Source organism: Pygocentrus nattereri, chromosome 16 (assembly GCF_015220715.1).
Source record: "Pygocentrus nattereri isolate fPygNat1 chromosome 16, fPygNat1.pri, whole genome shotgun sequence".
Classification (NCBI taxonomy): Eukaryota; Metazoa; Chordata; class Actinopteri; order Characiformes; family Serrasalmidae; genus Pygocentrus; species Pygocentrus nattereri.
In genome coordinates this window covers 35,435,007-35,462,928 of record NC_051226.1, presented here as the reverse complement: position 1 = coordinate 35,462,928, position 27,922 = coordinate 35,435,007, and the positions used below count along the sequence as shown (strand labels likewise).

Sequence of the window (27,922 nt, the reverse complement as noted above, 5' to 3'; positions counted from 1 at the left end):
TTAAATCCCCTTTCTTCCCCGTTCTGATGCTCGGTCTGCACTTCAGCAAGTCGTCTTGACCACCTCTACATGCCTAAATGCATTGAGATGTGGCCGTGTGATTGGCTGATTAGCAATTAGTGTTAACAAGCAACTGAACCTAATAAAGTGGCCGGTGAGTGTAGATAATATCAATTCCCAGTAATAAACCTCAGTGCTGATTTCTTGTTCTGATTAGAGCTTAAATAATTAGTTGAACAGTAATTTCCGTTTGTTGTGATTGTCAGTTTCATGCAAGTACAGTTTACAATTTCAGTGTGCAGTTCCAATGCCAGCTGGTGCGCTATGATGAACACTTGAGAACGGGAGTATAATTTCATTTAATGTCTACTCCATGTTCATAATCATCCCTGATACACTGGCCTCAGAACACTTTGCAGTGCGAGGCAGCACTTTTTAATAAGTCTTGAGAAATACAGAATGGCCTGCCCTGCGATGGACTGGCGACCTGTCCAGGGTGTATCCTGCCTTCCACCCGGTGACCGCTGGGATAGGCTCCAGCACCCCCCCGCGACCCTGAGGGGGAAGCCGAGTAGAAAATGGATGGATGGATGGATACAGAATGGCTTCCTTCACAATACAGGGCACAATGGCATAAACAACTTGATGGTGATGGTGTGGTTACATCAAACTTAATAAAAACAAAAAAGATGAAGCGTACGATGATTTGTAATAGCATAGTAATAATAATAATAATAATAATAATAATATTAATAGTAGGCTACTTAGAGTAAAATTAGCCTTTAGGCTGCTTTACACTGTGAGCTTTAGCCATTTTTTTATTTTAACCAGCAGGGTGTATAACCATTTTTCTACTTTCCCCAGATGTACCTGATCGGTGGACATATTTAGGCTATGTTCACACAGCAGGTGAAAGTGGCCCAAATCTGATTTTCACACCAAATCTGATTTTTTTAATCTGGCTGTTCACATTATCTTTTAAATGTGATCTGTGTGCAGCATCAGTCTGAACAGATCAGCTCCTAAACTGACCCGCATGTGCAAAAAATCAGTGCTTCACGTGGCTCATCCAGAGATAAACAATCATGACTGCCAACGAACGCCAGTCGCTCCCAGAGGGTTCAGTTTGATCTTCGCCAGCATCCCAGGAGCCATCATGAAGAACACGGAGCGGCTGAAATACATCTCTTCTAATTTTTTGGTACAGAAACATCAGCCCTAATGTTTATGAGTCTTAGCTGTGTGAGATTATGACAGATGTCAAGTTGGATTGATATAAAAGTTGCATAAATTCCGATCTGGCTGTTCAGATTGAGTTGCATTGCTGCAGATCGGATTCGGATCAGATTTCAGTACCACATATGAAAGCGTCTCAAATCGGAATAGAAAATGTCAAATTCAGTGTGTTTATCTGTTTACACTGACTCACACATTTCTGTGTTTCATGTAAAGAGAAAGATTGGATTTAGGCCACTTTTACTTCCTCTGTGAACAAAACCTTACAGTCTAAATTGCACTTCTTTGATTTAGAACTGGAGTTGTGAGGCTAATGTTGCAAATCAATGCCAGAACTCAGTAGTCACCTAAATAGCCCAAACAGTTTTTTGCAAAATCACATCACCAAAATGTCTCTCAAACTGCTCAAACTACACGCAGGTCTTTATTAAGGCATCACAGACTTGCTGTGAGCTGGGCTGGTGTTCACAAAGCAGCATTGATCTTGGATCAGATTTGTCTGTAATTATGACAGTCATTATCACAAATACAGATTCCCAATCAGCACTCCTGCTCCTGAGCTGGTTTGTGATTACAGTCACTGTTGTCTAAAGTGGCTGCCCGACATGCTTTTTCAGGATATCACTATCTCTTATTAGTAGTCAAGTATACGGAAAACTGATATTTGGGGCCGATATTTATTTATCATAAATTTGAGTTTGAACTGTGAAAATTTCCAGGTAGGCAACTTTTACTCACACTTACATTACATGAATATAAAATGAATATTAGAACATTATAACAAAAAGTAGTGCTGCTGTGTCTGATCCACTTGTACCAGCACAACACACACTAACACACCACCAGCCAAATAGTACCTGCTCTGTGAGGGTCCATGGGGGTCCTGACCACTGAAGAACAGGTAAAAGGGGGTAACAAAATATCAGAGAAACAGATGGACTACAGTCTGTAACTGTAGAACTACAAAGTGCAGCTATACAGTAAGTGGACCTGGTAAAATGGACAATGAGCGTTTAAACAAGGAGGTGATCACAGTGTTATGCTTGATTGGTGTGTGTGTGTATGTGTGTGTGTGTGTATGTGTGTGTGTATGTGTGTGTATGTGTGTGTGTGTGTATATATATATATATATATATATATAGGGTGATTTTTCAGGCAGGGCTCAAGCTGCACGCACTTGAACAAAAACGGAAAAGTATACTGATGACAGTCATCATCTCAAGGACTGTGTGTGTGAGAGTGAGTGAGCGTTGTTCTATGACTGAGTGAACTGTGCTTTTTGACAACTGTGTTCAACCTCAGCTTGTTCTTACCTTTCTCTTGTATTTTAAAATGAATGCAGGTGTTTGTCTATTCCAACGTTTCTCACAAACGCAGTATGTTTGACTGGATTACCTCGACACATGGTCCACATTTATACCAATCCAGCAGCACTGCCTGACTTTGAGACAGACTGTACTGTACAGAAATATCGGACAGTAGCACTGTGGTTGGGATGTTGCTTGTGTTTACATGCAAAGATTTTTGCCAATTTGATTGAATACATTCCGATTAAAAATTACGACTGAGGTGTTTGTGCTCACTCTATTAAACAATCTGATGGAAAATCTTCATTTACATGCGCATTACAAGTAATCCGATCCAAAGTGACGTGCAAGCGTGGAGAACCTCTTAGAGTAAATGTTACAGCGAACATCACGTGAGGTCCAGATGAGTTTCAGTTGGCACGCTTTAGGTTTTAATTACTTTTACACATAAGCTGGACGTCCATCCCACCACTGTCTTTTAAAGATCAGAGCATAAACTTCGTCTCCTCTGCAGACCAGATTCTGCTCCGCCGTGTTGAATGTTATAAACTTTTGCCAGAGCTGGTTTATTATGGAGTCAAATTAGGGTCTTTAATGGTGACGAGAAAAAAAATATATCGCAAATATAAGATTAGCATTTTGCATTTTACGTTCCTATTTTGTTTCTGCAATACTTTCCCTCTTTTGCGTTTCTTTCTTTTCTTTGCGCGTCACACTGCTTTTCTTTGCGTCTCACCTTTTACGTTCATAATTTTTTTTTGCGCTTCTCTTTTTTCTTTGCTCCGGTTTTACCCTCTGTGTGGGGGCGGGGAAAGAGGCGTGGCCAAGAGCGAAAGGCGTTCGGTTTACTGGTATCATGGAAGACGGTCGCCCAGCTGGACCACAGATATATACACTTTATAGATTGATGGTAATAATCGACCTGTGCTAGGCATGGTTGAGGAGGAGGAGGAACAGGAGAAGGAGGAGGGGGTGGGAGGGGTTGTCTCGGTTGCTGGACCTGACCTCCCTGTTGACTTAGGCTTTGGGTCAGCTAATGTATAAGAGTCTGAGTGGCCGTAGTGACATCAGGATTGTGTTATACAGAGTAAGGTTAGCCCAGCTCGCTCCATGAATAACAACCAACTACCTCCACATTTACCTCCTAAATTATGGTTCCTGAATTAAAAGTCTTCATTTAACATTTCTTGAAGACTTAAAAGCAGCTACAACCAGCCCAGTCCACTGCTCAAACTAACTGAAGTTAGCTCGTAATTAACCTACTGGAGTTCATTAGCTCACTTTACCGTTTACCAAGATAATATGTTTAAAGAAACACGGTTTGGGATCCAGTGGTGGACGCCGTGGGAACCATTTGGCTATATAGTGGAACTGGTATCCATGTTTTCCATGTTAGCTAGCTAGCCTACTCTTCTCACAGCCCTGATCACACTGCACAGTTTAGTCAGTGAAAACAAATCTAGCCACCGAATTAGATAAAATGTCTATAAAAGTCGATTATTACCATCAATCTATAAAGTGTATATATCTGTGGTCCAGCTGGGCGACCGTCTTCCATGATACCAGTAAACCGAACACCTTTCGCTCTTGGCCACGCCTCTTTCCCCGCCCCCACACAGAGGGTAAAACCGGAGCAAAGAAAAGAGAGAAGCGCGAAAAAAAATTATGAACGTAAAAGGCGAGACGCAAAGAAAAGCAGTGTGACGCGCAAAGAAAAGAAAGAAACGCAAAAGAGGGAAAGTATTGCAGAAACAAAATAGGAACGTAAAATGCAAAATGCTAATCTTATATTTGCAATATATTTTTTTTCTCGTCACCATTAAAGACCCTAATTTGACTCCATAGTTTATGAGGTCTCTGCTTTTGCTGTGACTCAAACGCACATGCGCAAAACGGTTGGAAATAGAATCGGATACAGGTGTTTACATGTCTGTTATTTTTGTATTTAAAAGGTTATTTTCAGGATTACCCACCTCATTCAACCAGATAGAAATGGTATTCTGAATGGCCTCAATCGGACTAGAATATTCTGATTGAAGCATATATGGATGTATACTATTCCAGTTGAGCTATTAGTCGGATTATTAGTGGATTATTAGGCTGCATGTAAACGTGGATATTGGGCCAGAGTACTGAAGTGTTGTTGCATCATATAAGCACATACATAACAAAAAATGCTTTCATCGGCAACGAAACTAATTCAAGTGCCGATTCTGATGCTGGGAAAAATGCTTAAAATTAGTTGCGAACGTTAGTCAGGCCGATAAATTCACAGTAAGTCACGGTCACAGTGTCCACAAAAGTTCATCTCTAGATTAGAGTTCTAATGTTTATTAGCGATATTAGACCAGTTAGTCCAGTTCTGAACTAAAGTTGGACTCCCAGCATGTCTTGGCTGATCTGCTACATCTAGTGAAAGTAGAAAACTGTAAATTTGATTTTGTGCTGTCCCCTTTTTTTAAACCTACAGCAAGTATTATCAAACCGTACCAAGAGCAAAGTTGGCTTAAAGCTTCTCATCTGAAACACGAGCCTGTTCACTGTCCCTGGTTTAAGCAGCTTACAGTGGTGTGAAAAAGTGTTTGCCCCCTTCCTCATTTCCTGTTTTTTTGCATGCTTGTCACACTTAAGTGTTTCGGAACATCAAACCAATTTAAACAATAGTCAAGGACAACACAAGTAAACACAAAATGCAATTTGTAAATGAAGGTGTTTGTTATTAAAGGAGAAAAAAAATCCAAACCATCATGGCCCTGTGTGAAAAAGTGATTGCCCCCCCTCGTTAAAACATACTATAACTGTGGTTTTTAACACCTGAGTTCAATTTCTCTAGCCACACCCAGGCCTGATTATTGCCACACCTGTTCTCAATCAAGACATCACTTAAATAGGAGCTGCCTGACACAAGTCCACCAAAAGATCCTTAAAAGCTACACATCATGCCGAGATCCAAAGAAATTCAGGAACAATTGAGAAAGAAAGTAATTGAGATCTATCAGTCTGGAAAGGGTTATAAAGCCATTTCCAAAGCTTTGGGAATCCAGCGAACCACAGTGAGAGCCATTATCCACAAATGGCGAAGACATGGAACAGTGGTGAACCTTCCCAGGAGTGGCCGGCCGCCCAAAATTACCCCAAGAGCGCAGCGACGACTCATCCAAGAGGTCACAAAAGACCCCACAACAACGTCCAAAGAACTGCAGGCCTCACTTGCCTCAGTTAAGGTCAGCGTTCATGCCTCCACCATCAGAAAAAGACTGGGCAAAAATGGCCTGCATGGCAGGGTCCCACAAGAAAACCACTGCTGAGCAAAAAGAACATTAGAGCTCGTCTCAATTTTTCCAAAACACATCTTGATGATCCCCAACACTTTTGGGAAAACATTCTGTGGACCGATGAGACAAAAGTGGAACTCTTTGGAAGGTGTGTGTCCCATTACATGTGGCGTAAAAGAAACACTGCATTTCAGAAAAAGAACATTATACCAACAGTAAAATATGGTGGTGGTAGTGTGATGGTCTGGGGCTGTTTTGCTGCGTCAGGACCTGGAATACTTGCTGTGAAAAATGGAACTATGAATTCTGCTGTCTACCAAAAGATCCTGAAGGAGAATGTCCGACCATCTGTTCGTGAACTCAAGCTGAAACGAACTTGGGTTCTGCAGCAGGACAATGATCCTAAACACACCAGCAAGTCCACCACTGAATTGGAGTGGCCTAGCCAAAGTCCTGAGCTGAATCCTATTGAGATGTTGTGGTGTGACCTTAAAAAGGCCGTTCATGCTCGAACACCCTCTAATGTAACTGAATTAGAACAATTCTGCAAAGATGAGTGGGCCAAAATTCCTCCAGAACGCTGTAAAAGACTCATTGCAAGTTATCGCAAACGCTTGGTTGCAGTTGTTGCTGCTAAGGGTGGCCCAACCAGTTATTAGGTTTAGGGGGCAATCACTTTTTCACACCACTGTATGTGTCTTATCCTTTGTTACTGGTTTTGAAGCAGTTTATTTAAGAAAGGTACCACGACTGTTGATAAAGAGGATCCTCAGTTTGTCAGCAGGTTTGTCACAACATATATTAAGGCTACACACTTAAAAAGATGATTCTTTAGTGGAGTAAATGGTTCTATATAGATCCATGAACACTCAAAGAATCCATTGCACGATTACAGAGTTCTTTGCGTCGCTACATGGTTCTTCAGATTAATGGAGAATGTGCTGAAGATGGTTCTATATAGGATACATTTTTGACAAGGGTTCTATGTAGCACACAAATTGGCTCTTTTATTGTCACAGGCTTGACATCATAACAATAGAGGAATATTTTTTGGTGCTGTACAGAACCCTTTTCAAAAATGTTCTGTATAGAGGCATCTCCAGCACATTCTCCATTAATCTGAAGAACCATTTAGTGATGCAAAGAACGCTTTAATCATGCAAAAGATTCTTTGAGTGTTCTCAAAGAATGATTCTATATAGAACCATTTTCATTGCTAAAGAACATGTGAAGAACCACCATTTTTATGAGTGTGTCATTAGGGGTGATAAATATTAATACACTATAATATTTCAATATTCCCTTCCTATTTTCTCATATCTCCATCTGTGTGTAATGTAACACCTGACATGCCAGTTTTTTTTTTATTTGCAGGCAAAGCACCGTCAAGATGAATTGTGAGATACGACCTCCGAGCTGTTCATCGTGCATCCTTCACGTTTTCACCTGGACTTGGAACGAGTAAATGTTTACATCTCCTCCACACCAAAGCCTGAGTTCCTAACCAAAGTGGCGTCAGTCTCTGCAAACATGAATCTTACCTCTCAGCTCCTAGACCTGATGCTGGAGGCATCTAACCTCTCTCGGTGGCAGTTCATCCAGGAGTACTCCATCCCTCCTCTAGTGGCAGTGCCCAGGCTCCCAGGACCCTTGCTGCCTGTAATCGGCCTGCTCTACGTGCTCATCTTTGGCCTTGCCGTGGTGGGAAACGGGGCTGTGCTGGTTCTTCTGTGCCGTAAGAAGGCTCTGCAGTCCCCCAGAACTTTCTTCATCTGCTCCTTGGCACTCAGTGACCTCCTTATTGCCATTGTGTGTGTGCCTTCCTCCATGCTTCAGCACTTCTTCGCCAACTGGCTGGCAGGTAAGCTGAGCACATAAAAATAAACTGTCATCATAAGATACTATACAGTCTTAACTATCATGGTGTGATTAGTGAGCATCTGTTTCCGTGGCGTAGATCAACGTGAACAAACACGAAAGTAAACCCCTTTATGCAGATCCAAGTTGAAGCTAATTTTCAAATGATTTGTATATGACACTATAATACTAGTTATCTGAAGTTGCACAGATAGCACACTGATTATTCAGGGCTTAAATTGAAGTAGATACTTGGGGCAAGACATTCACCTCCAGGCTTGTATTTCCATCATTTAGGTTCCATTTGAGAACATCAAATAGAGAAGAAAGTTTCACGTTGCGTGGTCGCTATGATAAGATTAAGATAATCTTAGTCCCACAGCACGGAAATTCTCAGTGTTACTCCAGCAAAGGGGGTGAGCAAGGCTCTCAAGAAAAATAAAAGAAGTAACAAGAAGAAAATTAACAAGCAAGTAATTAACTTCAAGTACTTAACGATTTTTACAGTTTGTTACTTGTTGCTATGTAGACACTATATATATATATATATATATATAATACTAAAAATAAAAAATAAGATAAAAAATATCGAGTTCCGGTTATGATGGAAATGATAGCATGTTTTGTAAAAGGGGGTAAGCAAGCAGATAAAGAGCCTTACTGACATTTCATATGCTGTTCAGCAGTTTCATACACTTGCTTTGAGGGTATGTGAATTTTCTATTACGAAATCTTATTTTACCTCCTAAGCATGTTTCGAAAGGCAGAGTGTTGGGGGTGTTAGGAACAGTTAGGAACAGTTGGGAAAGGCAGGGTGTGTTTTTACAGGAGAAAGAAAAAACCTACTTCATTTTTAATGCAAGTCAATGGAACCAGAATTTTTCCCAAGTCATTTTGGGTCATTTCCTTTGCTCCATTCATCATGAAATTGGCACACAATGTAAAGGGCGATGGGTCATTTCAAATTATGTAAAAAACTGAAAAATGTCAAAAAATGGAGATAAGAGGTTTTGTCCTGACAACCGCGGGACGATATGCAGATCCTTGTACTATGTGCAGTGTGAAAATGCATGCGTCATAACTTTTTCCAGTGGTGGTTCACTACTGGCTCTGCAGTTTAGTCCAAGACTAGGCGGAATCCATGCCTGTTAAACTGGCCCTGTATGTAGACCCACACTTAAACTCTCCTAACATAACTTACACATTGGTTTCATAGCACTTTCAGAATATTAATGTCGAGATTAATAATAAGCATAAGGCGTTCAAGGCTCAGGTCTCTGACCTTTTCTGCTACAGGACAGGCTTCAGACATGTTATCTAACAGGGATATGAGAACAGCGATAACAGTCATCAATCACCAATCGACCAGTCGTCAGTTGTTTAGGTCCAACCTTCATTTCTTTATTCCTTACTTTTCTGTGTTGTCCGTTCACTGAATCCTCTGACTTATTCAGAATTCACCTGCATGAACTCAGTGACTGTTACCCACATTATCATCCACTAGTCAGTGTGTATTTACAGTAATTATTGTAACTGCCTCTTGTTTAGCGCATTGCCCCTGTACCTTGTTTTTCAAGGTTTATCCTCCTGGGACAATATTATGGAAACTTCTTAAGGCTGAAATTTTATCCTGCTTGCTTAGTCACCATGACAGCTTCAGAAGCTATTACAGCACAACAGTTCCTACGTTCATAATCTTATCATTAAAGAAAGCAGTATTACAGAAACAGTCTAACTAGACCAAATCTCTGAAATACTGTTATATTATTTTGTGCAGTGTTGGGCAGCGTAGTTCACTGTAACTGGCATAATAATGCTACATTGATCTACTGAACATGGCGCTTTCACCTGTTTTTTTTATTCTAACAGCGTTTTAAACCCCCAGATGCTGCAGACGCGATCTCCGCCGTCCCCTCTTATTACCTTTGCGCGTTTATGCTCATGAAATCTCATCTGATAAAATTACAGTGATAGTGGTGAATAATAAGGAGACAGAGCTGAACGTGTGTCTGTGTATTAGGAAGAATAGCGTTAGCGCATTAGAGCGGTAGAAAAGAGACCGAGACTGGAGACGGCGACGCTCTGATTTTTAACGCTTTTGTTAAAATTGTAGCATTAATGAGTCAGGAGGGGAAAAAAACACTAAAATTTGGTGTGCATGCGCTGCTGTGAGTCACTCTGTCCGAGGCATCGGGACTTTTTCATACCACATTACACATATTAACGGCTCAAAAAGAAGGTCTGGCTCAATGTTTAGGTCTCATATGCAAAAATCATCATTGTACTGATAAAGATATGATGACAATAGAACAGAGGTCACTAATAGGTGGACCGCGGTCCGAGTCCGGACCCAGACGCTGTCCTGTGTGGACCTGAACCTGTAACCGATAAACTATGGGGAATTATTTAATTTCGACGGGGTGGTCCTGTTTTAATCCGCATAGCTTTTCTAGCCTTTACGGTGGCTGTAGCAGCCCGGGAGACTCACAGACCAATCGCATGCTTTGTAAGTATGACATGTGATGCTTCTCAGCCAATCAGATCTGTGCATTACGATGAGCACTGAGTCTCGAGGGAGTGACGCCACGCACAGGGGAGGGGTGAGGAGAGAAACAGCAGTCGGAGAAGAAAGTGAGTCAGAGGGAAGTTATTTCACTATAAATTTTGTTTACATATTAATGAACTGGACTTTATTTGATCTGATGTTCAGTTGTTTGACTGTATAAGATGTTGATATTCCGACTCGTCTACTTCAGTAAACAGTATGTAACCCTTTCACCACTCAGCTCGCTATAAGATACCACCTTTCATAGGTTCCCTTCAATTTGTAATCTCACTGTGGTGAAAAAGACATTCCAATGTATATGAACTGTGTCTAGGAATTTAACTGATTCTAAAGAGGTTTCCCACGGTAAACAAATATATGGCACTGAGTCATGATGCAAGTTAGACATCATGATGTTCTGGACCTTCGCTTGAGGAAATTTTCTCTAACTGGACCTTACTGAATTTTAAATAAAGACCCCTGCTATAGAAGATAATTCACTCGCATCCTCAGAAGACGTGATAGAATTAGGGTCAGGATTAGAATTTTGAGGATTTTTTTATTTTTATAGGATTATGTCTTTTGGTTTGGGTGAGGGTCAGATTTCTATTATCTTTAGAGATGTTTGCAAATGATAAATTGTCTATGGAACATGAGTTACATCTCCCTGGACAATACAAATGGAGCAATAGATGTACAGCTGAGTATTAGCAGGTGTGAACTCCAATTAATCAAAATTAAACACTCTTTAATGTTTGACTTTCTCAGGTGAAATATATGTTCTGATCACAAGTAAAACACTCAGTTTGGTTAGATGCCTTTACTTGTTATAGTTATTTGATGCTTAAGTAAACTTATTTTTTGTTTATTTACTGTGTATTTAGTATTTACTGTTATATAATTAGTAATAAGCATGTTTAACAACTCAAGTAAGTGTAAAACACTTTATTGTACAGAACAATTAAAAACAGAGCTGAACAGTAAACAGATAAACCCGTGGTGTTTACACATCAGCACACAGAAGCTTCTCAGGCTCAAAAGTGGAGATGAATGTTATTTCACACCTCAGGTTTTTTGTCTCACCTGTGCTCCCCGTCACTCGCGCTGCATCTCTGAGCATCACTCCAGTAAATATCATTGTCATTCACGCTGACGCTGTCAGTGACTTTCAGTGAGACCGCACTGCTGAGTGACACAGCTGACTGACAGAGGCACACAGATGGGACTAGTTGACGCACAGGCCTGGCTATTGGGCTGCTATGCTAAAGGCTAAATCGGCGATCATTTCACTGAGAATCCAGTGGCTCCTTCTGCTCTCTCAGTAACATTAACCCAGACTGTAAGGCTACGTTTACACAGCAGGTAAAAGTGGCCCAAATCCAATCTTTTTCTCTGTGGCACAGATGTGTGTCTGTGTTTGTGTGTCAGTGTAAACAGCAAAAATGCATTGAATCTGACATTTTCAATTCCGATTTGAGACGCTTTCATATGTGGTACCGAAATCCAATCCATATGCGATCTGCGGCAATGTGGCTCAGTCTTTAACATCAGTCCAACTCGACGTTCCTCATCATTTCGGGCTGCTTGAGACGCAAACATTCAGGCTGATGTTTCTGTAACAAAAATTGGAAGAAGCTTATTGGTTTCGAATGATACGTCCGAGCACGGCCAGAGGAGACCGAGGCTGAATCCAAGGACATGGACCAAAGAAGTGGCCGTCGCCAATTAACGTAGCGCTGCTTCAAGTTAGCCAGTTGCTAAAAACAGCTATCCTGGGATGATGGTGCTCTCCTGCTCTCCAATGCCTCACAGCTTCCTCAGTTTACTTTCGTTTAAATCAGGTCTTTAACTCACATGAACCCACGTCTTTCTTTCCCTTTCATTGTTTGTGAATGCACTAATGCTCAGATATGACTGAGTGCTGTAACAGTGCTTTAGGTGTGTGGAGCTGAAGCTGGTTAGGATGTACAGAAAGAGTTAAGTTCACTTTAGGACGGTTTAGTTACGCCACTGATCTCGTCACTCACACTTGGTCACAGGAGAACAGATCGCCGGTCGCTCCACCTAAACAAGGACTGTATAACTTAACGAATCAGATGTTGCTAAAGTCTATCTAGCGACTCATTTTACTCATCGCCCCTTCCCTCTCTAGTCATGATGAAAAACTCAGAAGTGTGCCCTCTCCTGGCGATAGCAGAGTAGTGTCTCTTTCCTTGCGGTAGAAAACTCCACCAGGGCCTTCACTAGAGCGTGGTGTGAGAATGGGATATTATATTGATAATTTATCGAACATTTCTTATTGTTCAGTCGTGGAAAGTTATATTGCGATAATTATCGTTATCATTTTATCGCCCAGCCCTAATGTGCAGCTAGAGAATAACAGATCATTAAAGGGTTAGGGTTAGGTCCTCTTCTTTCTCACCCAGAGCATGAGATCATTGTGATGCACATTTATTAAAAAGTTATTACGAAGATGCTGTCATATGTGCCCCATATGCTCAAATATGTTTAAGATTCAGGTGCTGTTCATCTCATCACTTTATTTAAAAGAAGGAAATGGAGAAGAGAAAACCACTAACTGAAACGTGACATTTTCAATTGTGACGTTTTTATATCAACTTCATTTGAAATTTAAGCAGCTAGTCTCCCTGTTGAAGAACAACTTGTAATAACCACAGTGGACAGTTAGCGCCAGTTGACAGCTTAAATCGTAATCTCTCACAACTGCTTCTGAACAAGAGCGAACGCTCTCAAACTCTGACATGACAACATGGCTTGACTTTGTATGTGAGATGTTTCTTGTCTGCCAGCCTCTCTTGGCAGCCACACTAAAGTGAAAGACCAGCATGGGCCTTTGCATGAATTGATTAAACATTTCAGGTAGTCAAATCAGTTAGTTCCCTAATATTTCATGTAACTACCATAATAAGACGAGTGATTGACAAATCATGCTGTGCCCCAATTACATTACTGCTACTATTATCAGGACGACAAAGCAGTCGCAAGCCTGCCAGCAGAAATAACATGGATTATGGTATTTGCAAGTTCCTCCTTTCATTTCATTTGACATTTGAAAGATCATCTGACCTTTTCCAATAATGACCCAGCCTGAGCCAAACACCTAATTTGTGCTTCATTTTCATCCGTAAGAGAAGACTAAGTAGTGTAAGGTTGGTGCTGAAAAGCACTTTAGCACAATAGTGATGGATGTTCTGGATCACTAGGCTGGAAATGAGAAATTAGTGGACCTTAGTGGACAGTTGCTCTGGGCTTTGAACCAGTAGAGGTCAACAACTAAATATAATATTGTTCTTTTTTAAGTATTTAGTGAAGCTGCAATGATTCAACATAATCGACAATGTCATGATAAAATGTGTCAACATAGAATTTGTGTGACGCCTAATTAATGTGTAACTGCAACAGAATACATGAAGTGTGGGGGCAGCATTGCTTCCATTATCTGCCACGACTGCTTTCTGTACTGTAATGTTGACATATTGAATGATGAAACATATTGAAACATATTGAATGATGGCGCAGCAGAGAGAGTGTAAAGAAGGCGAGGCAAAAAAAAAAAAAAGAGACCAAAACTTTCAACAGCATGGGAGTGAAAATAAACCAATGAAACAAGTTGAGTTCTGAAAAACGCTGCACTGCAGTTTAAAGCTTTTGTAAACGAAGTTATTTTGCATGGGAAAAAGTTTTTTTTTTTACATTTGAAGCCTTATTTGAACCTTTTGACTTCCAGACACAGCAAGATTTCATCTAGGATGGACTTGAATGTCACGTATTATATAGTTTGTTTTGGACTTGCAGAGTTAACAGCCCCCACGCTGGGGTAGAGGCGGCTATAGAAAAACATTTTGAAGCCTTCTTGCACTTTAATTAGTGTTGTTAAATTAGTTTATTTCACTTTCATTGTGATTACATGCTGTAATGTTACAAATACAGTTAATTAATCTATCAAGTTTAAGTTTCATATTCATGTTTCATGGGTCATTTATTTAATTTAATGGGAACCTGTGTTAAGGCAGAGACTGGAGAACAAGGCGACAGGAGCTGCGCCCACAGGAAGCAGAGATGGAGGGCATGACAGAAAAAAGAGGACACCGTGACACAACGTCTGCTTCCCTGTGCAAACGTTACAGGAGTGTACAACAGAGAAATTTCTCCTGATACACTACTGGCTCTGACAGGTCACTCAGTCACCTCACTTTCCTTACTATATATACAATAGAAGGCATTAATGTTTGGCAGGATTATGGCAAAAAGGATTATTCATAGAGACTGGGAATCTGAATTTCCTCCCTCGTTTAAAACATGGCTTTTTAAAATGTAAAAGAAGTATAAAAGGTATGGGACCTTTCACTGGACACCTTTAGCGCCGATGGATAAACTGTGGCATTCCCATTGGACATTTAACTTACATTTTTTCTCCTCCAAACTGCCAAGAATATAATACATGCTGTCATGTTTTATTGTCTATTTATTGTCTGTGTCTGGGGGGTTTTTTGGGGGGTGGGGGGGCGGGGGATATGGGTTCCTGTATATGTACAGCTATATTTTCTATTATATTTTCTCATCTTTTTCTACAAAAATCCCTTTTTGTCTTAAGTGAATCTTGGCAGCTACACATCCTTTCAGACCCACAGCACTGAGTTGTCTTCTCACAGTGGAAGGATGGACAGAAACACTTATGGATTTGAGTGGCTTTTTTTTTCTCCTCTGCCAAAAAAGAAACCTGGTCTACCGTTTTCTCTTTATCTTCTAATAAATTATTGAATTCTAGCTTTGGACTTTTTTCACTTACTTTCCTCCTTTAAATTTCCCCGTCCTTATGTAAGTGGTTTATCTTATATACGCACACAGACACACACATTCACTATACTGCCAAAAGTTTTCACTCCCCCATCCAAATAACTGAATTCAGGTGTTCCAGTCACTTCCATGGCCACAGGTGTATAAAGCCGAGCCCCTCGGCCTGCAGACTGCTTCTACAGACATTAGTGAAAGAATGGGTCGCTCTCAGGAGCTCAGTGAATTCCAGCGTGGTACCGTGATCGGACGCCACCTGTGCAACAAGTCCAGTCGTGAAATTTCCTCACTACTAAATATTCCACAGTCAACTGTCAGTGGGATTATAACAAAGTGGAAGCGACTGGGAACGACAGCAACTCAGCCACGAAGTGGTCGGCCACAGTTAAATGACAGAGCGGTCAGCGGATGCTGAGGGGCATAGTGCGCAGAGGTCACCGACTTTCTGCAGAGTCAATCACTACAGACCTCCAAACTTCATGTGGCCTTCAGATCAGCTCAAGAACAGCATGGAGAGCTTCATGGAATGGGTCTCCATGGCCGAGCAGCTGCATCCAAGCCTTACATCACCAAGGGCAATGCAAAGTGTGGAATGCAGTGGTGTAAAGCGCCGCCACTGGACTCTAGAGCAGTGGAGACGTGTTCTCTGGAGTGACCAATCACGCTTCTCCGTCTGGAAATCTGGTGGACGAGTCTGGGTTTGGTGGTTGCCAGGAGAACGATACTTGTCTGACTGCATTGTGCCAAGTGTAAAGTTTGGTGGAGGGGGGATTATGGTGTGGGGTTGTTTTTCAGGAGTTGGGCTCGGCCCCTTAGTTCCAGCGAAAGGAACTCTTAAAGCTTCAGCACCAAGACAGTGTGGACAATTTCATGCTCCCAACTTTGTGGGAACAGTTTGGGGACGGCCCCTTCCTGTTCCAACATGACTGCGCACCAGTGCACAAAGCAGGTCCATAAAGACACGGATGAGCCAGTTTGGTGTGGAAGAACTTGACTGGCCTGCACAGAGTCCTGACCTCAACCCCATAGAACACCTTTGGGATGAATTAGAGCGGAGACAGTGAGCCAGGCCTTCTCGTCCAACATCAGTGTCTGACCTCACAAATGAGCTTCCAGAAGAACGGTCAAAAATTCCCATAAACAAACTCCTAAACCTTGTGGAAAGCCTTCTCAGAAGAGTTGAAGCTATTATAGCTGCAAAGGGTGGGCCTACATATATATACATATATACAAGACATATACATATATGTCTTGTATTTGAAACGTGATTAGCAAATCTTGCATCAAAGAACTATTGTAAACACATAATTACACTATATTATTTATCATTTACAGTCATAAATTCTTGCTGTACCCAAACGGTTTGCAAGGTTTCACCATCAGTTTTAAAAAGAGCTTATAATGTGCACATTTAAAGGCTCAAGGCAGACAAGTTTGTTTTCTTTTTTTAAGAAGAAAGATACTGTTAAATATATTCGTGGTACTCCCAAAGTGATTTGTTTCAAGACAAAAAAGTTTTGACTGAGTTCGTCAGGTAGAACCAAGCTTGTCTAGTTTGACACTGCCTTGGATTTTACCATCATTACTTTTCTGATGCTACTGTATTGAGATTTAGCCACTAAAACAAATGATGTCAGTTATGGTGGTTCAGTCTTGGCTGATTCAGACATATTTTCTTCTGCAGGAGACTTTTTGTGCAAGCTGGTACCGTTCCTTCAAGTTACTGCCATAGCAACCAGCATCCTCACCATGACTTGCATCGCCGTGGAGCGTTTCCAGGGCATCCTGTATCCCCTGCATGTCCGCAACAATTACGTCCTGCACAGCTCCATCAGGATGCTCGGTAAGCAAGTGAGAGGAACAGAGAGTGTTAATCTCATAACTCACTGTGGCGCCTCGCCAGCTGAGCAGTAATGAGTTGTGCTACATGCTGTGAATGCAGTAATACTCTCTCAGCGTAATGAAGTAACAGTGTTGGGCTGGAGCTGAGACGCATACGCTACTCTGCAGATCTGTAACTACTTGGGATGGCTGTGGTAATTTGTATGGCTCTTGGACCTTGCTTTGCATTTGTTTACTTACGCTGGTCATCTAATAAGTCGTGAGCAGTTTGAAATAAAAACTAAATTAACAGTTGTGTTGTAATTTTAAGTTTCTGACTGAGAATATCTCTCATCCTATGCCCAATGACATAGGGTACATATGCCTAAGACACGTTGCAGAACATGCCTAAAACAAATCACAGTATCAGTCTAAAACACAAAGAGAAATCAGTAAATAAACCTAAAACACAGTAATAATTTGCACATCATTGCATTTTGTTTTTATTTATTTTACAGCGTCCCAACCTTTTCAGAAATGAAGGCGTAGTGATTTGAAAATCCAGGTTAAAAACATTTCTCTTGCCATGGGCTTTTGGTAGAGCTCTAAAACTGGCATTCCATTTTTACTGCACTTTTCCCTGGATAATCTTAATGTGTTGTTCTTTCTGTTAATGATATTATTTTTTATGCTATGAAGTGCTTTGTCTTTATTTTTTCTTTTAACAAGATATCACTGAGTCAGCCTACAACAGTAAATCCCTAAATCAGTCAAATATGCATCATAAAATCATCCTAAAACACAAAGATGAATCACTAAATCACCTACGATACGAAGATAAGTCACTAAAAACAGTCACATATGGATAAGCACTTATTCTAGCTGCATGATTTTATTGAATTAAACTGATAGTTCTATACTTATTACAGTATTCAAATATTGTTTATTATTAACGTGTATTGGAATCGCAGAAATGATTAAAATGTTGAATTTCTACAAAGGAAATTCTAATTGGGGACCAACCCCTCTGTCTATGTAATCTTAAGTAAAATCACTGTCTGGATTAAACCTTTTATGTCCATTAAAAAAAAAATAAAAATAATCGATTATTTATTTGTTTACATACTTCGGGAACGTCAGTTTTAGTTTATGTCATGAGAAGATTTAATGATGAAAGGATCATTAGAAATGGTCCACTTGCCAGAAACCCTAGGTTCATTAACTTGACAGTTAAGGATGTTTTCTGTTACCAGTGACGAGTCAACAGCTGTTCCTAGACCTCGGTGCATGCGAAGCAGCTGTAATGCATGAAAAAGAGATCAGAGTAATATGATATTCGTTATGTGTTAAACGTAAACTCTTCACAAAGTCTGCTACTTTCACAGTCTGAGCTTTGTGCTGTGTGATGTAACTGACGTGATCACTACTTCCGTCCTGTATGTAGGTCAGTCTTACTTCATTTGTAAATGTTTGCCATGTCAGTAGTCACTCCAACCGCCTACACTCACTCTCGCTAAACAAACGCATCAGCTAAAAGCTGCCCAGCAGTGTTGATGGCGTGCTGGGAGGTGGAGTGATTAAGCTCAGTTAGACTGTCAGGAATCTGCAGTTTGATTGTATGAATAAAGCCCAAACAGACGTACTTACGTTCTAAAAATGATTTAATTTAGAATAAGTAAGCTGGCTGGCTTTTGATTTGAAGATTTTGATTTTATTAAACTTCAAATAGTAAGTTAACCGTGTGAAACAAACCAGTTTTGTTGTTTTTGTTTTGTTGACTAAATATTTAAATCAAAATCTTACGGCAAGCAAAATACTTACTTAGAACAACTAAAATGTATGTAGCATCTGTGTCATGAGCTGTAGGCCAGAAGGAAAAGCATGGCCAGTTTTTCTAATAGTCATCCCCTGTCTGGGGATGAGTGCTCAGCTACCCCCTTACAAATGCTAACAGTGCTAAACTGTTTAGTTTTTTACAACGTCAGCTTAGTATGAAGAGCACACATTAGTTGGCTGTGTATATATGGATGGATCACACCGCCTTACTGTCATCACTGCTACCACATCCATATCAGAACATATCACAGCATTCAGACACCAGCTAGCAGACGTCTGGATTTCTCTATAGTTTCAGGGGTGAACCGAAATATATCAACACCAGACAGGCAGAGCGTTAGGTACGTTAGTCAGCTACTAAAAACAGCTAGCCTGGAAAGAAAGCATTCTCCCGCTTTCCAGTGCCTCACAGCTTCCTCCGTTTACTTTCGTTTGCTCCACTCAAACAGAGAATGTATAACTCCTAGTTTCAGACGTTGCTAAAGTATATTTGGCGACCCTTTTTTTACTCATCACCTCCTCCCTCTCTAATCATGTTGAAAAACTCAGAAGTGCTCCTGGCGACAGCCTGCAAGTCGCTTTCCTTGCAGTAGGAAACGCCACCACGGCTGTTGCTAGAACATGGAAGTGTAAGAATGGTGCATTATATGGAAAACGTATCTAACATTTCTTATAGTTCAATCGAGGAATATGTAGCTATATCGCGATTCTTATCGTTATCGTTTTATCACCCAGCTCTACCTACATTGTAGCTACACTTCTCTGCACAAACATGCTCTTCAGCTACTAAAACACTGACTATATAAATAATATAAACCTATTCAATCAAAACATCAGCCCTAGTGTTCTTTTAAGTAGAATACTTTACCAATCACAGCACAGTCCCTTTAGAAACAATGTCAGAGTGGAATTTAGGCAAATCCACTGTTTTGTGAAGAAATAGTGAAGAATTACATGCTGTGTAGTTTCGTTGTGTATTGTAATTAGTTTGTTTGGTTGATCTAATCCTGAAAAGAGACCAAAGCATAAAAACATTACAAAACAGGTGTCTTTACTGTGGAAACATGAAGTGATAGAAATAAAAGCACAGTGTTTGACACAGTCTAGTGAAGGAAAGAGTCACAGAGACAGTAAATATATAGTTTATCTGAAGTGCATCATTTGGTCAGATGTTCTTGTCCACATCACAGCTAACGTCCTTTACTCTTTTACTGGGCCGTCCACTGTAAACCAAATAATTCTTAATGTGACCGGAACACCTGAATTCAGTGATTTGGATGGGGGAGTTAATACTTTTGGTAATATAATGTATGGAATATGTGCCATATTTGAGTGTTTTTTGTCACGTGCAGGTCTTAAAAAACATTGAAATTGATTTTGTAAACTTTAAAGCAACCATGTAAATAGAAAAAGCACCAGTGAGTTATAATATTTCATAAATAATGAACTGATGAAGGTGACAGGGTTAATGCTGACTGATGGTGGGGACAAAGTAAGATGAGTAATCAGCAAGAGTTTCAGCAGTATAGTTGATTGTGGGCTCACTATTTGGCAAGCAACAAGCCACTGCTGCCCTTTTAATTCATGCACTATATCTGATCATTAATTCCTCTTAAAGTGCTTATGATACGGTGATTATGAGATCATTAATAATCATTAATTAACTACTTTCAAATCCATTCATAGACCCTTTTCAGCTGTATCATCATTGTGAAGTGGTATCTATGCTGCTTCCGCGTAGTAAGACTGCAGACACTTTATGTTCAGATATCTGTAGCTGACCTCTTTTCGTAGTTGTGTGATGTTACAGTGGTAGAACGTTAATCCAGAAACTTGTTTTGATGATGTAGTGATGCTGCCAGTTTGTCAAGTTTGCCACAAGCTTTCTCTCTGATGTTTTCATCCCTTATTCTTTGTCCACACAGGGCTATCTTATCAAAGCTTTGTGAGGCTTTGCTTGTGAAGTCGCTAATAATCTGCTAGTTGCAACTCTGAAGCACTGAGTAATAGGCCTGGGTGACAGGGCGATGTAACTGTTTTCAAACAAGAGAGGACTAATTAACTTTCATGTTTGCCTAGTAATGTTAAATAATATGTACACAATGTTTTATTCACTTTTATTATGGGTTATTTTAGGGCCTTAAAAAGCAATCCGACGATGGTAGAGTAATGCATGTCTGCTGAAACATTCATTAAAATGACTGGTGTAGTAGCTTTTACGAGATGTTGGGAAAATCTGTTTTATATTATTTAATTCATTAATGTTAAAAACAAGCACATACACTGCAAATAGAATAGAAAGCTACTCTAATCCCGTGGGAATTTTTAATTTTTTTAATACCAATTTTCTCGTCTTCAATTCCACCTGCTAGTTAGGACTTCCCCAGTCACACGATACTATCAATGCTAGAAGGGCAAAGGCTGGCACAGGCTTCCTCCGAGACCTGTGAAACCAACCACCGCATATTTTTTAAAACTGCAGCCCGCGCAACGTCATTGGACAGCCGAACGCGCTCAGAGGAAAGCGCCAACAGCCAGATCTGCTAACAGACCCCTGTGCTGATTAGCATCGCATTGAGTGGTGGGGGGAGAGAAGGGGGGCCATCCTACCCACCCAGAGAGAGCGAGGCCAATTGTGCCCTCTAGGACTCCCGTCTACAGACGGCTGTAGCATCACCAGGGATCGAACTCACAATCTCCTGATGACAGGGCCAGCAGTTAGACGGTTACACCACTCGGAAGCCCTTCAGATGGACTTTTAATGAGAAAATGTTGTGCTAATTATTTTCATATATTGTCCGGGTCTACTGTGTGAAGTGTGTGCGTCTTTTTTGTCTTACAGTAGCTGTGTGGCTGGTTGCTTTGGCAATAGCAGCACCCATGTGGTTTGTCCAGAAAGTAGAGGTAAGTGTCTATGTAGTAAGTAGGTATAGCGTTTGTTCACAGTCATTCAGATTCATCAGTGCTCCACTATGTTCTGTAGTTTGAGTTCAAACATCATTACGTGCCATTATAGTTATTGTGTTGATGGCCCATATTTTGCCTATTTCTCTTTGTTTAAAACGTGCATGATTTGTCCAATTTTGGCATATTGCTATGTGAATTGTATGTGGCCCATTTGGCTGCATATTTATATTACATTGAAATAATAGAGATAGATAGAGAGACATAGAGAGATATTGAAAACAGTGCTTGCATCCAGTACTTTTCTTTCAAGAGTTCTTCAAACCAATCATGATTACATGATCTGAATGAACTAGCAGCTGCATTAAAGTTCTCAAGGGCATCTTTTGAAGGCTGGGATTTTGTTCTATTCTATTGTATAGGTTGTAAAAAAACCTTTGATGGATATGGATATTCATATTACCTGCCATAAAAGCTCAGTCTGAGTGCATCTAACCACGAGGCCCCTTTGTAGCTCAATTCATGGTGGCTAGGCATAAACATGTTTTCTGAGAAAAATGAAAAGGAAAATTCCACACGGGTATCATTAACACTTTAGACATGCATTCATTGACTCCTGATTGTTTAAGATCTTTTTCTTAAAGAACATAAACAAGTGTAGATAAGGACAGAATAATAACAGGATGATAATTCTTCTTCAATGACACCATAAAGACAAGACCAAGAGGAAAAAATATGGGATTGTCCGTTTACTTTCAATAGCAGCCAAACAGACTCTACAAAATTAGTGACTTAATGAGGAAAAATAACAACTGCCTACAGTCAAGCATGGTGGTGGTAGCATCATGGTCTGGAGCTGCATGAGTGCTGCTGGCACTGGGGAGCTGCGGTTCATTGAGGGAAACATGAGTTCCAACATGTACTGTGACATTCTTAAGCAGAGCATGATCCCCTCCCTTCGGAAACTGCGCCGCATGGCAGTTTTCCAACTCGATAATGACCGCGAACACACCTCCAAAATAAGTGCCTTGCTGGAGGTAAAGGTGATGGACTGGCCAAGTGTGTCTCCAGACCTAAACCCAATTGAGCACCTGTGGGGCCTCCTCAAACGGAAGGAGGACTGCAAGGTGTCTAACATCCACCAGCTCCGTGATGTCATCATGGAGGAGTGGAAGAGGATTCCAGTAGCAACCTGTGCAGCTCTGGTGAATTCCATGCCCAAGAGGGTTCAGGCAGTGTTAGTTAATAATGGTGGTCGCACAAAATATTGACACTTTGAACACAATTTGGACCTGTTCACTGTGTTGCCAGCCATTTAGACATTAATGGCTGTGTGTTGAGTTCTTTTCAGAGGACAGTAAATCTGCACTGCTATACAAGCTGGACACTGACTACTTATTTTCACCCAAGTTTCATTTCTATAGTGTCATCCATAAGAAAATATAATAAAATAGTCACAGAAATGTGAGGGGTGCACTCACTTTTGTGGGATACCGTATATACACTTGGCCATCACACCTTTGATTTGTTGGACATCTCATTCCAAAACTACAGGCAGTAATATGGAGTTGCCCCCCTTTGCGTCTGTAACAGCATCCACTCTTCTGGGTCTCTTCCCATGAAATTCTGGAGTGTGTCTGGGAATTTTTGCCCATTCAGATTAAAGAGCATTTGTGAGGTCAGACACTGATGTTGGGCGAGAAGGCCTGGCTCACAATGGACGTTTCAGTTCATCCCAAAGGTGTTCAGTGGGGTTGAGATTAGGGCTCTGTGCAGGCCACTGGAGTTCCTCCACACCAAACTGGCCAAACCTTTTTGGGCTTTATGGGGCTTGCTTTGTGCACAGGGGCTCAGTCATGCTGAGAGGCAAGGGCCTTCCCTAAACTGTCGCTACAAAGCTGGAAGCATATGATTATCTAAGATGTCAGAAGTTCCTGAAGCAAAATTACACGTCACATCACTATATCATCTCACAAGTGTAAGTTTGTGCAGTGTTTTAATATGTTTCATGTCCATTTCATGTTTTTTTTTCTTTGACAAATGAAATGTATCCAGTCTTGAGTTACTGGTTGAACTTCACATTGAGCTTGACGCTTTAATCAGAGCCCGTTTAAGGGAGCCTGGCCGCTTCCTGTTTCCCCTATTATTACTAAATAATAATGCTACAGGGCGGCCGCAAACGAGTCCTTAGTGAATAGCGGTGAATGAAGCCAAATGGCTTAAAAAAATAGGTTCTGGCCATTTTTATGTGTTTTGTGTGGTAGTCATGTTTAAGTGAGTACTTACTTTAATTTTGGTTTTAGGCAGTAGGACCCTGGCATTACTGCTTTTGAGTGCTTATTAGTTGGCATTGCTGCTTTCAGTGCTGATTGATTGGCATTACTGTTTCTGAGTGCCGATTGGTTTGTGAGCTGATCACCTCATAGGCGGAATAAAGTGGTTTGCACTTACTGACATCATGATTGTAGATAAGACACTGTTAGAAAGACCTACAACAGAACTTTTATTTGTCACATACATAGTCATAGCCGGTACAACTAACAGTGGAACCCTGTTTGAACTGGAGTTTAAAAGCACTAATATAAGAACAGTGTCGAAACATGCTCCACTGTGTTGAGCAAACAAGTCCGTTTATCTGTATAAAAGTGATTAAGCATCTATAAAAGCTCTGTAGGAAGCCATTTGTTCTGAACTAGCTCAGTAGTGCCCTCTAGTGTCCAACAAACCTTAAGACATTATTAAATGCTTTAAACCTACAGGTAAAATATGATTTCCTGTTTGACGTTCACCACACCTGTTGCCTGGAGGTGTGGCCGAACCCCCAGCAGAGGCGTGGCTACACCGCCTGCCTCTCTGTGTTGGTTTTTCTGGCTCCCATGGTGACCATGGCGGTTCTGTATGGGAAGATTATGAGGGAGCTATGGGGAAAGCACAGAGTGCACGAGGCCATGTTCCAGACTCTACCAGGCTCTGAAATCAACAAGATCACAAGGTCAGAACGCTGCAATATGTATAGTAAGAAATTTTATATCAGCTATGTGGCAAAGCTGAGTTTTCTAAAAAAAAAAAAAACAACAACAGGTAAATGTTTCTAAAGAAAAGCGATGTATGAGTTTAAGAATAAGAGTCAAACTCCTCTTCATCAAACTGCCCAGAAGTTTTTTGAGATGTTTTTGCAGTGCTCACAATGGGCTTTATGAGAATCTCCAAAATCCCTGATTAAGCCTTCCTTTTTCTTTATCCTGTAACGTTGATCGTTACAGTCCAAGCCCCAATGAGCCAAAAGGAGTCAGTGACGAGGAAAAACAAGAGGAAGAAACCTTCAGAGGTACCAAGACTCAAAAAAGGGAACCCACCCTCCTCTGCTCGACACTGGAGAGCAAACCAATAACACAAGCCGTATGAATAGAGAATAGGATTTTACAATTAATATACGATGTTGAATATAGAGGAAAAGAAAAAAGAAACCAGGAGTGGTGGTGCATCATTCTACTCTACAGCATTGCTTGCACAAACATGATCTGCATGGAAGAGTGATCCGTAAGGAAACCTCAACTTCGGCCTCATCACAAGTCAACATCTGCTGTCTGCAAAACAACAGAGGCATTTTGGAAACAAGTGCTGTGGACTGATATAGTTAAGATGGAACTTTTTAGCCAAAATCGCTAAAGGTGTATTTAAAGAAAAAAAGAAGCAGCATCTGATAAAGAACACTGTGCCAACTCTTAAGCATGTGGGTGAATCTTCTAAGATTTGGGTTTGTGTGGCAGCGAGTGACTCAGAAAACATTGCAGGAATAGATAGAAAAATGGATTCCACTTAGTATCAGCAAATTCTGGAGTCTGAAACGAAAATGAAAAGAGGCTGGCTTCTACAACAGGAACGCAAGAAATGCAAATTGAAGCTTTTGGAATGGCCAACACAGTCACCTGACGTGCATTATTAAAAATCGGTGGGTAAATGTCAAGAATATTGTAGAACTAGAAGCGTCCTGCAGTGAACGGTGGATAAAAATTCCTAAGAAAAGAAGAGAAAGACCCATAGCTGGCTATAAAGACATTTACATGCTGTGATATCTGTCAAAAGGGGTGTTAGTCAGTAGTAAATTTGCAGGGATTCCAAACTGTAGCAATTTACAATTTCCTTTTATTTTAAAGTTGATCAAATGTGAAGTAACTGACATTTACAGGAATATTTTTTGTCGTGTACAGGAGGAAGAAGAGGGCAGTGAGGATGATGGCCACGGTGGTGCTGTTGTTCGGTGCATGCTGGGCTCCATTTCACCTCGTATCACTGCTCCTGGACTATGGTAACGCACACTTCTGGCATTCTGCCCAACCACAGTAACACCTTCACATTACACTTCATCTTGCCTCACTCACTTCACTATGACAACAAAATCGCCTTCCACAGTCACAAACAGTTAATGTTCACATCCCTTCCAGCTTCTGTCTGTCCTGCTTGATGCATATTCTACACTTTAATTTGTTTCATGACCACACACCTGGAGCTCCTTCTGCTTGGAGGCCTGTAACAATCATTAAATTTAGGTGACTGGCAATGTTTTTTTGTTTGTTTGTTTTCACCCCAATTTAGTTTTGCTAGTTCTACCTGGTTAGGTCTCCCCAGTTACAAGATATCATGCTGCGAGGGTCTATCAGTCTTGCAGGTGGTTGTTAGGAGTCCCACAACCTCTATAGCTTCTAATAATTGAACTCCACTTTCGGAAACTCCTGTTTTTCGCTTATTTTTCTTAGGCTTTCCCCTTCGTAGTGCACATAGATTATCCTATATATGGGTGTAAATCAGCATCTGCTTTTTGTTTTCACCCCTGTCCTGTCAAATACCACATTTTTTTCTCTCCTCTTGATCACACTTCACCTGTGAGAATGCTTTAGTAGTCTTGTGTTTCTTAGGACGTTCTGTATTACATGTTCTCCTGGCTGATGCACCTTCTGCTTCACACTGATAAGGAACAGCTTATTCTTAAGGCTGGCTTATACTTCTGTGAAAATGTGTGTAGATCCGGGGTCGGCAACATTTGGTTACTGCCCTGTTGTGGCTCCACAGCTGAATTAGATCAGTAGGTAATAATAAAATCATCCTCCTCTACAGTAAAATAAAGCTCTGCTGATCGTTCAACACAGTTTAACAGCAAAGGGTCTCAAACGCTGGAGTTAATGTAGAACTGCTGATTCACCCTTTAACCCTGAAGATCAGCGCAGACTGCTGGTCACCATAGCAACATAGATAACAGTCTCACCTAGCTAGAAGCTAACTAACGAGATGGCAAAGAGAGAGATTTAAGACGAACATCGATAATTTGGAGACGAACGGACTTACTGGTGTTAATCACTCCAGTTGGTTTCCTGATACGTTTAATCTGCAACGAGAAACTGAAAAACGCTAAAAAGTTTCTAATTCGCCAGCTTCTTGTATGAGTTTTCAAGTTCCACCTTAAATGGTGCAGCAGTTACATTCTGGCACCTCATGTACTATTTAAGGTGGAACAGGAAACTTCAGTCTTGTAAAAAGTTAAACACAGAGAGACATTTTACAAGAAATTATTCTACTTTTGTGGAAAAGTTTTGTGGAAAAGTTTTATTCTTAAGCCTATAATTTTACATTATCACATGTGAAAATGTTACTTCAATAAAATAGACATAAAATGTTGTGGTTCCCAAGGAGGTTTGATTTTTGTTTAAAGGACAAAATGGATCTTCTTAATATTTGGGTTGCACCCCTTGATGTATCGAGATGCAGAGAAAGTGGTTCATCAAGCAAGTGCTGATTTGCAATCCGGGAGCATCAGGGGCAGAACGAGGCCCAAACATGTTGTCATCACTAGATTATTTTTTGTTGATTGTATGTTGTGCTTTGGATCATTGTCCTGTTGGAAGATCCCACCCTGGCCCATTTCACACTTCCTGGATGAGGTTTTTGATTTAATATCTGCTGATTTGAGAAAAATATTTATGAAATACAAAATGTAGTTTTTTCTTTTAAATCATTGAATTTCAAGTAAATGTTAAATTTGTAAACATTTTGAAAAAAAGATCAAAAGGATAATTAACTAAAGAATATTTTTATGGCCTGTTTTCTCAAATCTACTCCATGTTTCATTCACCTTCTTCACCTCGGGCTCTATCTTTCGAGAACTCCTCTGATGAAAACATCATTACTGCTCAACAGGTCAAAACATTACTATTACACACATCACCAGCTCAGGCCACCAAAGCAATTCACCTGCCTTTATATAAAACATAGTGACCCGGGTTATATTTCAAACAAAGCAACTGATTGAACTCCCACAAACCTTTTGCCCC

The 27,922-nt window shown here is 40.6% G+C and overlaps 1 protein-coding gene across 1 annotated transcript in view; it reads left to right on the top strand.

The window, feature by feature from the left end:
• LOC108439007 (pyroglutamylated RF-amide peptide receptor) overlaps positions 1-27,922 on the top strand; it is a 38,089-nt gene that overhangs the window by 7,400 nt on the left and 2,767 nt on the right. The window contains exons 2-6 of the mRNA XM_017717173.2: positions 7,193-7,679; positions 16,720-16,878; positions 21,535-21,596; positions 24,356-24,588; positions 25,808-25,905. Of these exons, the coding sequence (XP_017572662.1) occupies positions 7,349-7,679; positions 16,720-16,878; positions 21,535-21,596; positions 24,356-24,588; positions 25,808-25,905 (883 nt within the window). The 5' untranslated portion in view covers positions 7,193-7,348. The remainder of the gene's footprint in view (positions 1-7,192; positions 7,680-16,719; positions 16,879-21,534; positions 21,597-24,355; positions 24,589-25,807; positions 25,906-27,922) is intronic.